The sequence below is a fragment of the Benincasa hispida genome, chromosome 6, assembly GCF_009727055.1.
Source record: "Benincasa hispida cultivar B227 chromosome 6, ASM972705v1, whole genome shotgun sequence".
In the NCBI taxonomy this organism is placed as follows: domain Eukaryota; kingdom Viridiplantae; phylum Streptophyta; class Magnoliopsida; order Cucurbitales; family Cucurbitaceae; genus Benincasa; species Benincasa hispida.
In genome coordinates, this window is record NC_052354.1 from 17,591,225 (window position 1) to 17,605,829 (window position 14,605).

The 14,605-nt window shown below is 37.7% G+C and overlaps 1 protein-coding gene across 1 annotated transcript; it reads left to right on the forward strand.

The window, feature by feature from the left end:
• The first annotated feature begins 6,056 nt into the window (after nt 1-6,056).
• Nucleotides 6,057-13,013, forward strand: LOC120079131. The gene is made up of 3 exons (XM_039033312.1): nt 6,057-6,261; nt 6,399-6,583; nt 12,990-13,013. The coding sequence occupies exons 1-3, from the start codon at nt 6,057-6,059 to the stop codon at nt 13,011-13,013; spliced, it is 414 nt and encodes a 137-aa protein (XP_038889240.1).
• The last annotated feature ends 1,592 nt before the right edge of the window (nt 13,014-14,605 follow it).

A 14,605-nucleotide genomic window follows, 5' to 3' on the forward strand; every position in this document is an offset into this window, starting at 1 on the left:
GGGGAAACACTTGGAAAATTGGCTAAGTATAAACCTATATGTTGGATGTGTTGGATGTGTTGGATGCGTTAGATGATGGATGTGTTGGATGCGTTGGATGATGGATGTGTTGGATGCATTGGATGATGGATGCATTGGAAGGGTTGTGTTGATGCATTGGAAGGGTTATTGGTGATGGCATGCTGTTGAAGGAAGAAAGATGGAGGTGACGCGTTGGAAGGCACAAGGGTAGGCAAGGCATGCGTTGGAAGGCAACCCATGCGTTGAGTGGTCGATGCACAATGCCCTTGCCCAATGCATCGAGTGGCCAGCCAAGCACCCTTGCCATGCATCGAGCGGCCATGCCTAAGCAGCGAGCATTCTGTCGAATGACCATGCCCATGCGTCGAAGCACCTTGCCGAGCATCAATGCGCCGAGCACGTCCTGTCTCTTATACACATCTAGATGTGTATAAGAGACAGGAACTGGCTTGCTATGCGTTGATTATAGGCTATGCATTGATTATAGACCATGCATTGAACATCCAAGAGTTGGACGCATATAAAGGATGAGATCACCTAAAAAACATCATCAAACCATGTGTCTTCTTGGGAGGAAGCCTTAAGCCTTAAGAATTTGAGGTGGTTGCATCAGATTGGAAGCTCATGTATTGGCTACATAGGAGAAGGACACTTAGATGGCGCTGATCAAAGAATTGTGTTGTTGGTGTGAGGAGGAAACACTTGGATATGCAGCCAACTAGGTGGTATCGACTTTGGAGAAGGTTTGGACACCTATAAATAGGACCAGAAGACTTCATTTTTAGATCACAATTCAAAATACAGTAAAAAGGGTGGGAGGGTTAACCTTGCGTTGAGGCCAAAATCCATGCGTTGATCATAGAGCTTCCAAGAGGACGCATTGGATAGTGAAGTCTGGAAAACAACATCAAATTGGGACGAGATGTTCTCCCAATTTACTCGTGCATTTAAATTGATTCTAAAGAAACCTGAAAGCTCTGAAAGTCTAGTTTTCAGGGTAGGGCTGCTGAAGGAAAAGTTCGAAGGGATCGGGCGGGAAACTAAGAAGAATATAGAAGGGTCAAGCTGTCAGATAAGCTTGGGCCAGTCTTGGAGAGTTTGTGATTCCGGCCAAACCACGAGTAGTTCTATGCTCAAATTTTAGGGTAAGCTTTCTGAGAAATTTTAGAATATGTTTGTAGAAGGAAGTATCTTAACATAAGGCCTATAACTATGAGTAATCTGAGCTGTAAATTGAACCTAGATTCTAGGGGTGAAAAAGGGAGCCCGGGGTAGAAAATGAACTACTAGAGTGAAAAGTTCCTAAGCGATCGAGGTGAGTGACTAAAAAATTTTGACAAAAATGTTTGAATTACAATGTTTTATAGAAAGCATGTTTTACAAAGTGATTTCCAAGCAAACCATGAGTTATGTTTTAAACGCATGCATGTGTGGGAAGTTTGTTGAAAAGCTATTTATATGTGTTAAATATACCCAGAATACGTTAGTATCTTTAAAGCTATGTTTTTATATGTGTTATACTTTACATGCTTTAAAGAAAGTCATTTATGTCTAGTTTTACTTAAAAACGTGATACCGGGAAGGGACATTTAAAGAAGGTATCCGCTCAATCAGATACTGAAGGACATCTTGAAGAAGGTATTTATGTGGTACTGCGGACGTTTGAGAAGGCTACTAAACCAACGGATACTGAAGGGATGTTTGAGGAAAGGTATCCTAAGTAACTCGATACTGAAGGACATTTGAGAAGGTTATCTGAACAGAAAGTACCTAAAGGTATGTACGGTACTTAGTATGGCCACGTGCACGTAGGTAAAGTTCAGAGTCAAGAGATTGAGCAAAGGATTCTCTATTGATAGCAGTTGGTGTTGGGATTTTTTTTACCCCACAGTGGGGTTATTCTCAACTGAGAAAGAGTTTTACTGTTTTATGATTAAAACAGCTTTATATGCTTTATGCTTGGAAAAGGTTTATACTGCAGTACAAGTACTGTAAAAGCTTATATTTCAGTTTGAACTCTTTATTGAGATTTTTGCATGAGAATCAGTTATCTTTCTTAAGTCACTCACTGGGCTAGCAAGCTCACCTCATTTTCAAATGTTTTCCTCCCCCTCTCCCAGGTAGCGGTCAAATCCTCAGAAGATAAGCTCTGCATCTGCTCTGCCACTAAAGGATAAAGAGATTTGTAACCCGTCTGTTTAGGTGGTTATTGTAAATATTGTACACATGTTACTGTTGTTCATATAGGGACTAGGGTTTTTTGGCTTTGGGACTTATAAATCTAGTGTTGTAAATATGTTATGCTTCTGAATTAATAAATGTTTGGCCTAAAGACATTCCGCTGTATATGAGTTATATATATTGGTATTAGAGTTATTCTGAAAGATTTATTAGGCAGTAAGTGTCAACAAAAGGGTTGATAACTGCTGCAGTCACGCCCTTTCCTAGGTCAAGAGGGTGGTCTTGGGTGCGGTGTGACATCTTGGTATCAGAGCATAAGTTTCTGGGAAGGTTAAGGAATTAGTTTATACTAGCTTAGTATTAAAGCATAAGATTTTGGGTGGAAGAGAGGGTTCATGCATTAGATTAAGTCTTATAAGTAAGTCCCTAACATGTGTACTTAATAATTAGGCAAAGATGCTGAGGAGAAGTGGCAGGCTGAGCAGACAGACTGAGAAGAGGAATATTGACTCTACCAGCAGAGGTCCTGAAGCTAGACGGAACCCAGATTCGAAGGGGAAAAGAGTTAGAGACTCAGTAGAGCAGGAAGTGACTTCTGCAAATGAGTCGAGTACCCCACGGGTAGATGTAGATCCCCAGATGGAGGATCGAGTGTTTGATAGAATCGCTCAGAGATTGGCGGCGAGTGTAGGGTTGATTCAAACCGATCTAGAGAAAAAATTCGGCGTCGAGAAAGTGAAAGCTTTAAAAGCCACGACGTTCGATGGAGCCACAGATCCAGTAGATGTTGAGGTCTGGTTGGACTTGATTGAGAAATGTTTTAAGGGTATGAGGTGCCTTGAGGACCGTAAGGTTGAGTTAGCGACATTCTTGCTGCAGAAAGGGGTTGAGACGTGGTGAAAAGTGATAGAGGCTAGAAGGAGTAGCTCGAAAACTATGACTTGGTCCGAGTTTAGGCAAGTATTTGAGGATAAATACTACCCTAGTACTTTTAAAGAAGCGAAGAGGGAGGAGTTCCTTAGGCTAACTCAAGGAGTGATGACAGTTGCTGAGTATGAGCAAAGATTTATTGAGTTATCTCAGTATGCCCTTCCGATCATTGCGGAAGAGAAGGAGAGGTGTAGAAGATTTGAGAATGGCCTAAGGAGAAAGATACGTACACCCGTTACCTCTACATCCAATTGGGTGAATTTCACTCAGTTAGTTAAGACTGCTATCCGAGTAGAGCAGAGTGTAGTGAGGAAAGATATACTCCAGCCAGGTGAAGGACAGTTTAGGACGCCTGAAGAAACGAAAGGCAAGAGTTTTAGACCCCCGTTCTCTGGACAGTCGGGTATAAGAAGTTTTGGAGGTACGAGCCAACAAGGTTCGAGTCGAAAAAGGTCAAGACCTGCAGTTGGACCGATTGGTAAATCAGTATCGGGTCGTGCTAGCGAGTCAGTAGATAGTACAGGAAGGAGACCACTTTGTGTAAACTGTGGTAGGCCCCATACAGGAGTATGTTATGGAAATAGGAATGTGTGCTTCCAGTACGGACAAGCGGGGCATTTCAAGAGAGATTGTCTTCAGCTAGGTCATGGAGCACAAAGTGAGCAAAGAGTTGTTACCCAGACTGTAGACCATCCTAGAGCGACTGGAACTAGAGGTGAGGGATCCGGTGTAACTAAGCAGAAAGGGGTAGCTAGACGACCCCAACAGCAATAGCAACAACAGCAGTAGCAGCAGCAGGATATAGTATACGCTATGACATACCAGGAAGCAGAAGAGGCTCCAAATGTCATAACTGGTATGATAACTTTATGTAAACAATCCACTTATGTGTTATTTGATCCTGGTGCTACGCACTCATTCATATCAAGCATGTGTGCATTATATATAGATAGAGTGCCTGAACGTATGAAAGAGGATTTGTTTATCTCTACGCCTATAGGAGATACTCTAATTGTACATGAGTATTACAGGAATTGTAAAGTAATTCTTGGAAATCAGAGTTTATGGGTTGACTTGATTCTATTAGAATTACTAGAGCTTGATATTATCTTAGGTATGAATTTCCTAAGTAAACACTATGCCACTATGGATTGTTTTAAAAGAGAAATAGTGTTTAGAAAACTGAGTAAAAAAGAGATAACCCTGGTAGGAAGTAAAAGAATACTTCCAAGGATGTCAAGCCTATTTAGCCTATGTATCAGTTTCATAGGATAAGAAACTGAGATTTGAGGATGTACCTGTGGTACAAGAATTCTTAGATCTGTTCCCTGAAGAGTTACCAGGCTTACCACCTGACAGGGAAATAGAGTTTACTATTGAGTTAGTTCCGGGTACAACACCTATATCCCAGGCACAATATAGGATGGCACCAACGGAATTGAAGGAATTAAAAGTTCAGTTACAGGAACTTGTAGATAAGGGGTACATTAGACCTATTGTGTCGCCTTGGGGAGCGCCAGTCTTGTTTGTTAAGAAGAAAGACGGTACTCTTAGATTATGCATAGACTATAGACAGTTGAATCAGGTGACCATTAAGAATAAGTACCCATTGCCTCGTATAGATGATCTCTTCGATCAGTTAAAGGGAGCCACAGTGTTTTCTAAGATAGATTTAAGATCGGGTTATCACCAGTTGAAGGTGAAAGACACAGATGTTCCAAAGACTGCATTCAGAACTAGATATGGACATTATGAGTTCCTAGTAATGCCGTTTGGATTGACAAATTCTCCTGCGGTATTTATGGACTTGATGAATAGGATATTTCATCTTTATCTGGATCAATTTGTGATAGTTTTCATAGATGATATACCATTGATTGACTGAACTTGAGACAGAGAAGATGGCTCGAGTTGATCAAATACTATGACTATACCATTGATTATCACCCAAGTAAAGCAAATGTGGTAGCTGACGCTCTAAGTCGAAAAACCAGATCAGCTAGACTAGTATCAACTCAGTGAAGGGTACACTGATTCATGAGTTGTATAATGCTAGGGCAGCGATATCAATCGGTCAAACAGGAGGATTACTAGCTTCATTTGAAGTATGTCCTACTCTCGTGGAAGATATTCTACGTGAACAATTAAAGGATTCCAATCTTCAAAAGTTAGCTGAAGAAATAGGTAAAGGATTGAGGACGGACTATCAAGTAAGAGCTGACAAAGTGCTACTAAAAGAGGGTAGAGTATACGTACCTAACGACTTAGCACTTAAATAAGCCATTCTAGAGGAAGCACATAGTTCGGCCTATGCTATGCATCCGGGCAATACGAAGATGTACAGGACATTAAAGAGATCGTACTAGTGGCCTGGTATGAAAAGAGAAATAGCGGAGTATGTTGACAGGTGTCTAATATGTCAACAAGTAAAATCGGACAGACAAAGGCTAGCAGGATTACTTAATCCACTCCCAGTACCAGAATGGAGGTGGGAGCATATTACGATGGATTTCCTGTTTGGATTACCTAAGACACCAGCAAGCTATGGTGGTATATGGGTAATTGTGGATAGATTGACAAAAACAGCTAAGTTTTTACCTATTAAAGTTACTTTTACCCTAGACCAATTAGCTAAGTTGTATGTTGATCGAGTCGTGAGTCAGTTTGGAGCTCCAGTTTCAATTGTATCAGATCGAGACTCCAGATTTACATCGAAGTTTTGGCCTAGTTTTCAAAAAGCTATGGGAACCAAGTTATATTTTAGTACCGCTTTTCATCCACAGACGGATGGTCAGTCTGAGCAGACAATCCAGACATTAGAGGACATGCTGAGAGCGTGTATATTGCAATTTAAAGGCAGTTGGGATACGCATCTGTCGTTAATCGAATTCGCGTATAACAATAGTTACCATTCGAGTATCGGGATGGCACCGTATGAGGCACTATACGGAAGACCATGTAGGACTTCGATATGCTGGAATGAAGTTGGTGAAAGGAAATTACTAGGTCCAGAACTTGTGCAACAGACATCAGATAATGTTAAGATTATAAGAGATAATCTTAAGACAACTCGAGATAGGAAAAAGTGTTATGCCGATAAGCGGAGAAGAGAATTGGAGTTTGAAGTTGGTGATAAAGTATTTCTAAAGCTATCTCCATGGAAAGGAATACTCAGGTTCGGTAGGAAAGGGAAATTAAGCCCCAGATATATTGAACCTTACGAGATAATAGAAAGAGTTGGCCCAATGGCATATCGATTGCTCCAGAGTTATCTCATATTTCTGATGCGTTTCATGTGGTAATGCTTAGAAAGTATGTGCCAGATCCTACCCATGTATTGCCTGAGCAACCAGTACAGTTGAGAGAAAATTTGTCTTATGAAGAGGAACCAGTGGAGATTCTTGATAGAAAGGAACATGTCTTAAGGAATAAGACAATTCCATTGGTAAAGGTACTAAGGCAAAACCATAGAACTAAAGAAGCAACGTGGGAAGCCGAAGAGAAAATCAGAAACAAGTATCCGCAGTTATTTAATTGACGGACTTGTAGCAAAATTTCGAGGACGAAATTTTCATAAGAAGGAGGTAAATATGAACCCCCGAATCCTAATTTCTCTACTTGAGTATGTTCCCTACTAAGACTAGTGTGGTGAGTAGGTTAATGTGAAAACTAGTGTGTGACGGTAGAGAAAAGGGTGGAAAATGAGAAGAAAAGTGTGTATTTGGAAGCTTGATTTTTGAGGAAAAACTTGAAAAATTGGCTAAGTATAAACCTATATGATGGATGCGTTGGATGCATTTGATGCATTAGATGCGTTAGATGATGGATGTGTTGGATGCGTTGGATGTGTTAGATGATGGATGCGTTGGATGCATTGAATGATGGATACCTGTCTCTTATACACATCTAGATGTGTATAAGAGACAGGAGTGAACCCAGCTATCGTGCCAAGCGATGCATCGATGCCCCCTGCCATGCGTCGAGCGACCATACCTATGCGGCGAGCGCCCTGTGGAACGCCCATGCCCATGCGTCGAAGCACCCTGCCGAGCATCAATGCGTTAAGCACGTCCATGCGGCCGAGCACGCCTATGCGGTCGAGTAAGCGAGTGATGGCCAGCCTATGCAGCACGCCCTGTCTCTTATACACATCTAGATGTGTATAAGAGACAGGTACAGCGCCCTTGCCCAATGCGTTGAGTGGCCAGGAAAGCGCCCCTGCCATGCGTCGAGCGACCATACCTATGCGGCGAGCGCCCTGTGGAACGCCCATGCCCATGCGTCGAAGCACCCTGCCGAGCATCAATGCGTTAAGCACGTCCATGCGGCCGAGCAAGCGAGCGATGGCCAGCCTATGCAGCACACCCATGCGTCGAGTGGCCAGCGCCCATGCAGCATGCCCATGCGTCGGTGGCCAGCGCCTATGCCAAGCACCATGCGCCCATGCCACACAAGCCGTACGATGATACCTAGTGAGCCATGCATCGATGATGAGCGGCCATCCTATGCGTTGGTGATGGCTGGCTCTTGCGATGGTTAAGTTGGATTGCGATGGTAGTGAACTGGCTTGCTATGCGTTGATTATAGGCTATACATTGATTATGGATTATGCATTGAACATTCAAGAGTTGGACGCATATAAAGGATGAGATCACCTAAAAAATGTCATCAAACCATGTGTCTTCTTGGAAGAAAGCCTTAAGCCTTAAGAATTTAAGGTGGTTGCATCATATTGGAAGCTCATACATTGGCTATATAGGAGAAGGACACTTAGATGGCGTTGATCAAAGAATTGCGTTGTTGGTTAGAGGAGGAAACACTTGGACATGCAGCCAAGTAGATGGTATCGACTTTGGAGAAGGTTTGGACGCCTATAAATAGGGCTAGAAGACTTCATTTTCAGATCACAATTCAAAATACAGTAAAAAGAGTGGGAGAGTTGAGCACACCTTGCGTTCAGACCAAAATCCATGCGTTGATCATAGAGCTTCAAAAAGGGCACATTGGACAGTGAAGTCTGGAAAACAGCATCAACTTGGGACGAGAAGTTCTCTCAATTTACTCGTGCATTTGGAGTGATTCCAAAGAAACCTGAAAGCTCTGAAAATCTAGTTCTTAGGGTAGGGCTGCCGGAGGAAAAGCTCGAAGGGATCATACTGAAACTGAGAAGAAGACAGAAGGGTGAGGCTGTCGAATAAGCTTGGGCCAGTCTTGGAAACTTTTTGATTCCGGCTAAATCACGAGTAGTTCTAAGCTCAAATTTTACCGTAAGCTTCCTGAGACATTTTAGAATATGTTTGTAGAAGGAAGTATCTCGAAATAAGACCTAGAACTATGAGTAATCTGAGCTGTAAATTGAATCTAGATTCTAAGGGTGAAAAAGGGAGCCTGAGGTAGAAAATAAACTACTAGAGTGAAAAGTTCCTAAGCGATGAAGGTGAGTGACTAAAATGTTTGAATTACAATGTTTTATAGAAAACATGTTTTAAAGAAGATTATTCTCATGCCAGCTAGTTTTACAAAGTGATTTCCAAACAAACCATGAGTTATGTTTTAAATGCATGCATGAGCGAGAAGTTTGTTGGAAAGCTATTTATATGTGTTAAATATACCCAACATGCGTTAGTATCTTTAAAGCTATGTTTTTATATGTGTTATACTTTACATGCTTTAAAGAAAGTCATTTATGTCTAGTTTTTAGCCTTAGAAACATGATACCGAAGGACATTTTAGAAGGTATCCGCTAACTAGATACTGAAGGACATTTGAGAAGGTATTTATTGGTACTGAAGGATGTTTGAGAAGTATTAACCAACCGGATAATGAATGACATTTAAGAAGGTATCCTAGTAGCTCGATACTGAAGGACATTTGAGAAGGTATCTAAGCAGAAGTACCTAAGTATGACGGTACTTAGTATGGCCACGTGCACATAGGTAGTTAGAGTCAGAGATTGAGCAAAAGGGTTCTCTCTTGACTAGCAGTTGGTGTTGGGATTGTTTTACCCACAGTGGGGTTATTCTCAACTGAGAAAGAGTTTTACTGTTTTATGATTAAAACAGTTTTATAATGCTTTATGCTTGGAAAAGGTATATATACTACCAATCCAAGTACTGTAAAAGCTTATATTTCAGTTTGAACTCTTTATTGAGATTTTTGCATGAGAATCAGTTATCTTTCTTAAGTCACTCACTAGGCTAGCAAGCTCACCCCATTTTTAAATGTTTTCCTTCCCCTCCCCCACCCCCACAGGTAGCAGTCAAATTCTCAGAAGATAAGCTCTGCATCTTCTCTGCACTAAAGGATAAAGAGATTTGTAACTCGTCTGTTTAGGTGGTTACTGTAAATATTGTACACATGTTACTGTTGTTCATATAGTGACTAAGATTTTTTTGGGCTTTAGAACTTATGAATCTAGTGTTGTAAATATGTTATGCTTCTGAATTAATAAATGTTTGGCCAAAAGACATTCCGCTGTATATGAGTTATATATATTGGTATCAGAGTTATTTCGCAAGAGTTATTAGGCAGTAAATGTCAACAAAAGAGTTGATAACTGCTGCAGTCATGCCCTTTCCTAGGCTAAGAGGGTGGTCTGGGGCGGGGTGTGACAGAGGGGGAGTCTAGGTATTCTTTCACTAAGTTAGATTGTTCATGTGTCGCTATAGAAGCTATGCATTTACTGATAAGTACAACATTGTAAACGCTTGACTGTTCATTAGTGAAAATATCTTTCCTCGAGTATACTGCCTCCTAAATGTAGGTGGTATTACACCCAACTAGGTTACCAAACCTTGTGTCCAATTTTATCACTTTATTATGTTTATTTTATCGTTCTTTTTTTACTGTAGTTGGAGCCCATACATTGCAATAACCTTATTTAGTAAAAAGAAATAAATGAAATGAAGAAATTGAAGAATATAAGCTCATACATCAACATCAAGAAGTTGTTTCACATTTGTTTAATCTTCATACTTAGTTATTGAAACTACTTGTATCAGAAATTAGTATATAAACTCATCATTTACAAATTTTAGACACAACAACAATATATAGATTCAAGAAAAACTTGAATAATCTATAAAGAAAAAGGGTCTGTGACTTAGCTTCTTAATAAAACTCTCTCCTTCCCGTGGACGTAGGCTTTCATAGCCGAACCACGTACATCGTTGAGTAAATTTCTTCTTCTCTTCTTATTGTCTACAAGATAGCAAAATGATAGCTCATCGTTTACCAATTTCTTCTTATCTTCTAGACGATCGAACAATCGTCTACCTTTCTTCCAGCAATCGTCTACATGATTGCATGATCATCTACCTCTTTTCTTCTGCCATCGTCTACCCAATTGCAAGCATCCTCCATCGTATACTCATAAACAAATCGCACAGATTAAATAAAAGGCATTAGGGTTAGAAGAAAGAAAAGAATACAGAAAGGCAGGAGAATGAGAAAATCTGAAAGCTAGAGAGAGAAAGAAATTTTGTTTGCATTAATCACCCATCAGAGAAATCAAAAGTATTTTTCATTTTCCATTAGACAAAGATTAGTGGGATCAACCACATGTAAGGCATCAGCTGGAAAATCGTGGGCTCTTCTAAACCAAGTTCTCTACTAACCAAAGAAATTTGGGGCAATGATCAAGGCCTCTCGAATTGGATCAAGCTAAAGGGCCTCTTTTTATTTTTCATCATTTGGGCTAATTTGCTTTTCTTTTGCAGAAGCAGGCCCAACGAAGTGGTAGCAAGCCTAACAGAAATACCACTCTCAAAGCAATCTCGACAGTTAAAGCCCATAAATCTTCCCACAATTCGCACCTCGGGATCTTGATCGACCTCTAAATCGACCTTTAATTTTCCTCAATTTTTCTAGACTAAAAAATATTCTCTAAGGCTTTAAATTTTATGGTGTGTGGAATGATTTCGACAGCCAAAACATAGGATGATTTATAGAAAAGAATTTCCAAACATACAAAATTTTTCATTAATTACACTAACGTTGACGTGCTCTATCGTAACACCCTGGTATTACCCTCTTATTCGTGCACGCTACCTTTCAACTCTCGTAGTGCTCTTGTACTGCGCCTCGACACTGGGTAGGCGTTGCATGTAACATCCCAAATTTTTCAAGTAATTTTCATTAAATTATCTTGAAATATTTATGCGTTATTTTGATAAATTGTAGCTAAAAATTTGATTTGGAAAATTAATGTACAGGATATTTGTAAAGAATTGAAATTTTAATTTAATTTAAGGAAAAATTGGATTAATTCACTTGGGAGAAGTGTGATTTTAAATTGATTAAATATTTGTAATGATGTAATTTATCTCAACTATTAGGTTGTATGTTCCTTTTAATTTTTGTTTTAGAGCCAAAATTAAATTAATTAGAGAAGTTAATTGGTTTGAGATTTATTTGATATGAGATTTGGAATTTTTTGATTATTTTTTATAAAGATTTGAAAATAAAAAAAAGAAAAAGAATTAGGATTTTGAAATTAAAAGGAATTTGAAATTTAAGAAGGAAAAAAGAAAATTGTGGTTTTAAATCTTATCCTCTTTAATTTTGGAGTATGGATCCAAAATAGAAAAGATAATTTAAATTGAATTGATATGAGAAATTTGGATTTAATTTAAATTAATTAGATTATGAAAATTCTAATTTAGTTAGATTGTGACATTTATAATGCAAGTAGAATATGGATTCCCAAATTAATTAAATAGTAGATTTTCTAATTAACTAAAATATTATTGTGAATTCCCAAATTAATTAGATTATGAATTTTCTAATTAACTAAAATATTATTGTGGATTCCCAAATTAATTAGATTATGGATTTTTTAATTAATTAAAATATGATTTTTTTTATTAGAGAAAATGTCTTATTGAAAAAGAAAATCTAATCTATATACTACTTTAATTATTGATTTTCTAAAAAAAATAGATTTTCTAATTAGATAATGTGTCATATTCAAAAAGAAAATGTAATCTATCATATTCAAAAAGGAAATGTAATCTATCTATTATTTAAGTTATGGAATCCCAAATAATTTTGTAGTAGGATTATTTTTTTCTTTATAAATACAACCATCCAATCCATTACAAATCATTCACTTCATTCCAAAGGGAGGTCAATTAGAGAGAAAAATCCTAGAAGACAACTTCTATTTTTTTTTTTTTTTTTTCTAACCAGCATTCCTAGAATTTAGATAAGGGAGGTTGATTGCTTGTAGAGTTTTATCTAGCTCAAGTTCAAGGTAAGTGATTTTCTACTGGAACGCCCTTGAGTTGGACGCTAATGTTAAATAAAAATGTTAACTAGATTATACCATAAAAGCATGCTAAAGATTGATTGGCATGATTTGCTAAGCTATGTAATTTTAAACTTCATTATGAGCATGTTGGAAAGCCATGGACTATAACTTCATGTTTAAGTCTCTTTGACGGTTGTGTGCATGCTAGACTAAAGGGTGTTAACTATCCTATCGGGATGTGTACTTCTTATGTTAGTAATCCTTCGGGTTCACCATTTATGGCTGTGATCACCATTATTGCTATGATTTGTGTTCCTTCGAGTTCATGTTCATGACTGATTTGTGAGCCTTTGGGTTCACCTCTTATGACTGTTCTGGTGTCCCTATGGGATCACCACTATTGCTATGATTTGTGTTCCCTTGAGTTCACACCTACGATTAATTTGGTGTTCCTATGGGAGCACTAACTACGCCATGCCATGTCATGCTATGTTAGGTACATTACACCAGTGTTAGGTTGGGTTTAATAGGTCACTCAAATGGCCCCAATGCAAGGTCACTTACTGAGTATTTTTATACTCAATTTTTTCTATTTTATGTTTTTTAGGTAAGGACGGGAACAGACCAGTGAGTGACGAGAAGGACTCGTGACTGAGTCATATAGGACATGAAAATCGCTTTCGTTGAGTTTATGTTTTTTTAAAAAGTTATTTGAATGTTTTGAAATTAGGTTTTTAAATTAGGTTTTAATGTTAAAGTATTTTATTATGTTTTAATGTTTTCTTCTTAAATGTTTTTAGGATCCCGAACAAAGGTTTTACTTATTTTTTATTTATTAATTTTCTAGATTATTTTGAAAAATTGTCTTTATTGTTTTAATGAATTTTATTTTCCTCAATAGTTAAAATGTTTAGGTTTTAATGCGTATTTATGAGAAAGACCCTTATTAGAGTAATCAAAAGGTTGAATCGTTACTGTGCAACTTTCAATTTCTTCACATCTTGGGTTTTAACGTTGGGGTCAATGTCGTAGCACTACCCTGTTTTTAGGGAACTATTGATCTTTTCCATTGTTCTCCCCTCCTTTTGATGTATTGCTCAAGTTTGACTTCCTTTGACTTATTTTGGTTATTTTTATCTCATTTTAACCTTGAATCTCTATCATGAACATAACCCTGAAAATCACTAGCAAACAATATCAAATCTAACCAAATCATATTAATAATTATCCTAAATCAAGGTCAAATAAAGCACATTTAGATGCGTTTCACCATTGTAAACTTATAATTTTTATATTCTCGATCAAAAATAGAATAAGATCGTAGGGAATATTCTAAATGTACATACAATTAGGCATGTCTCAATAGTAAGAATAACATGCTAGATACATTAGTAGAAACATTAAAGCACATCCTTTATTATGAAATTTTAAGGCCAAATCTATCCCTCCCACATGTATGTGTGTGAAATCACATTCAATTCAAAACTCAAGAACTGACATTAGACTTAATTGAGTTCCTCTAGTTTTCCCCCTACTCTAGCTCTTGTACTACTCATCAAGCATTAAAAAAAATAATAAAATAAAAATAGAAACCTTAAGATAGTAATATAGCAACTACAATGCCTAAAATGCACTCTAAAAAATATCTTAAACTTGTATTCTTTTATCTAGGAGCACTAACTTTCATACATTCACGACACGAACTCGTACCTAATCAATTCCTCAGCGTCCTAACTGATCACAGCAAAGGTAACTCTTTTTACCACTATCCATGCATGCACATTACAGGTTTATTTTATTTTATTTATTTATTTTCAAAATTCATTCAAATGATGTTCTTTTTAGGTCATTCTTTTTGTGCACAAAAACTTATCTTAGAAGGCAAATACAACTAATTTTCTTTCTCATTAGTATAACATTACCAACTATCATGAAAAACACTCTCTAACAAGTAGGGCCTTTCAAGATAACAACCAAATTAACTCAAATTAACTCATCTTTTAGTTAAAGGTTCTAAATTAAAGTGACTATTTGCTTAAAATATGGGAGACTCCAAGAAGGACTTAAATAAATCATACATCAAGAATATGCTATTCTATTTCCACAGCTCATCTAGTATGCTCATCCAAAGTACATCATAGACAATCATCATCAAAAGCATCCAAATAGATTTTCTAATTATCTTTTCCATTAAAAGTTTTTTCAAATCACTCTAATTTTCAA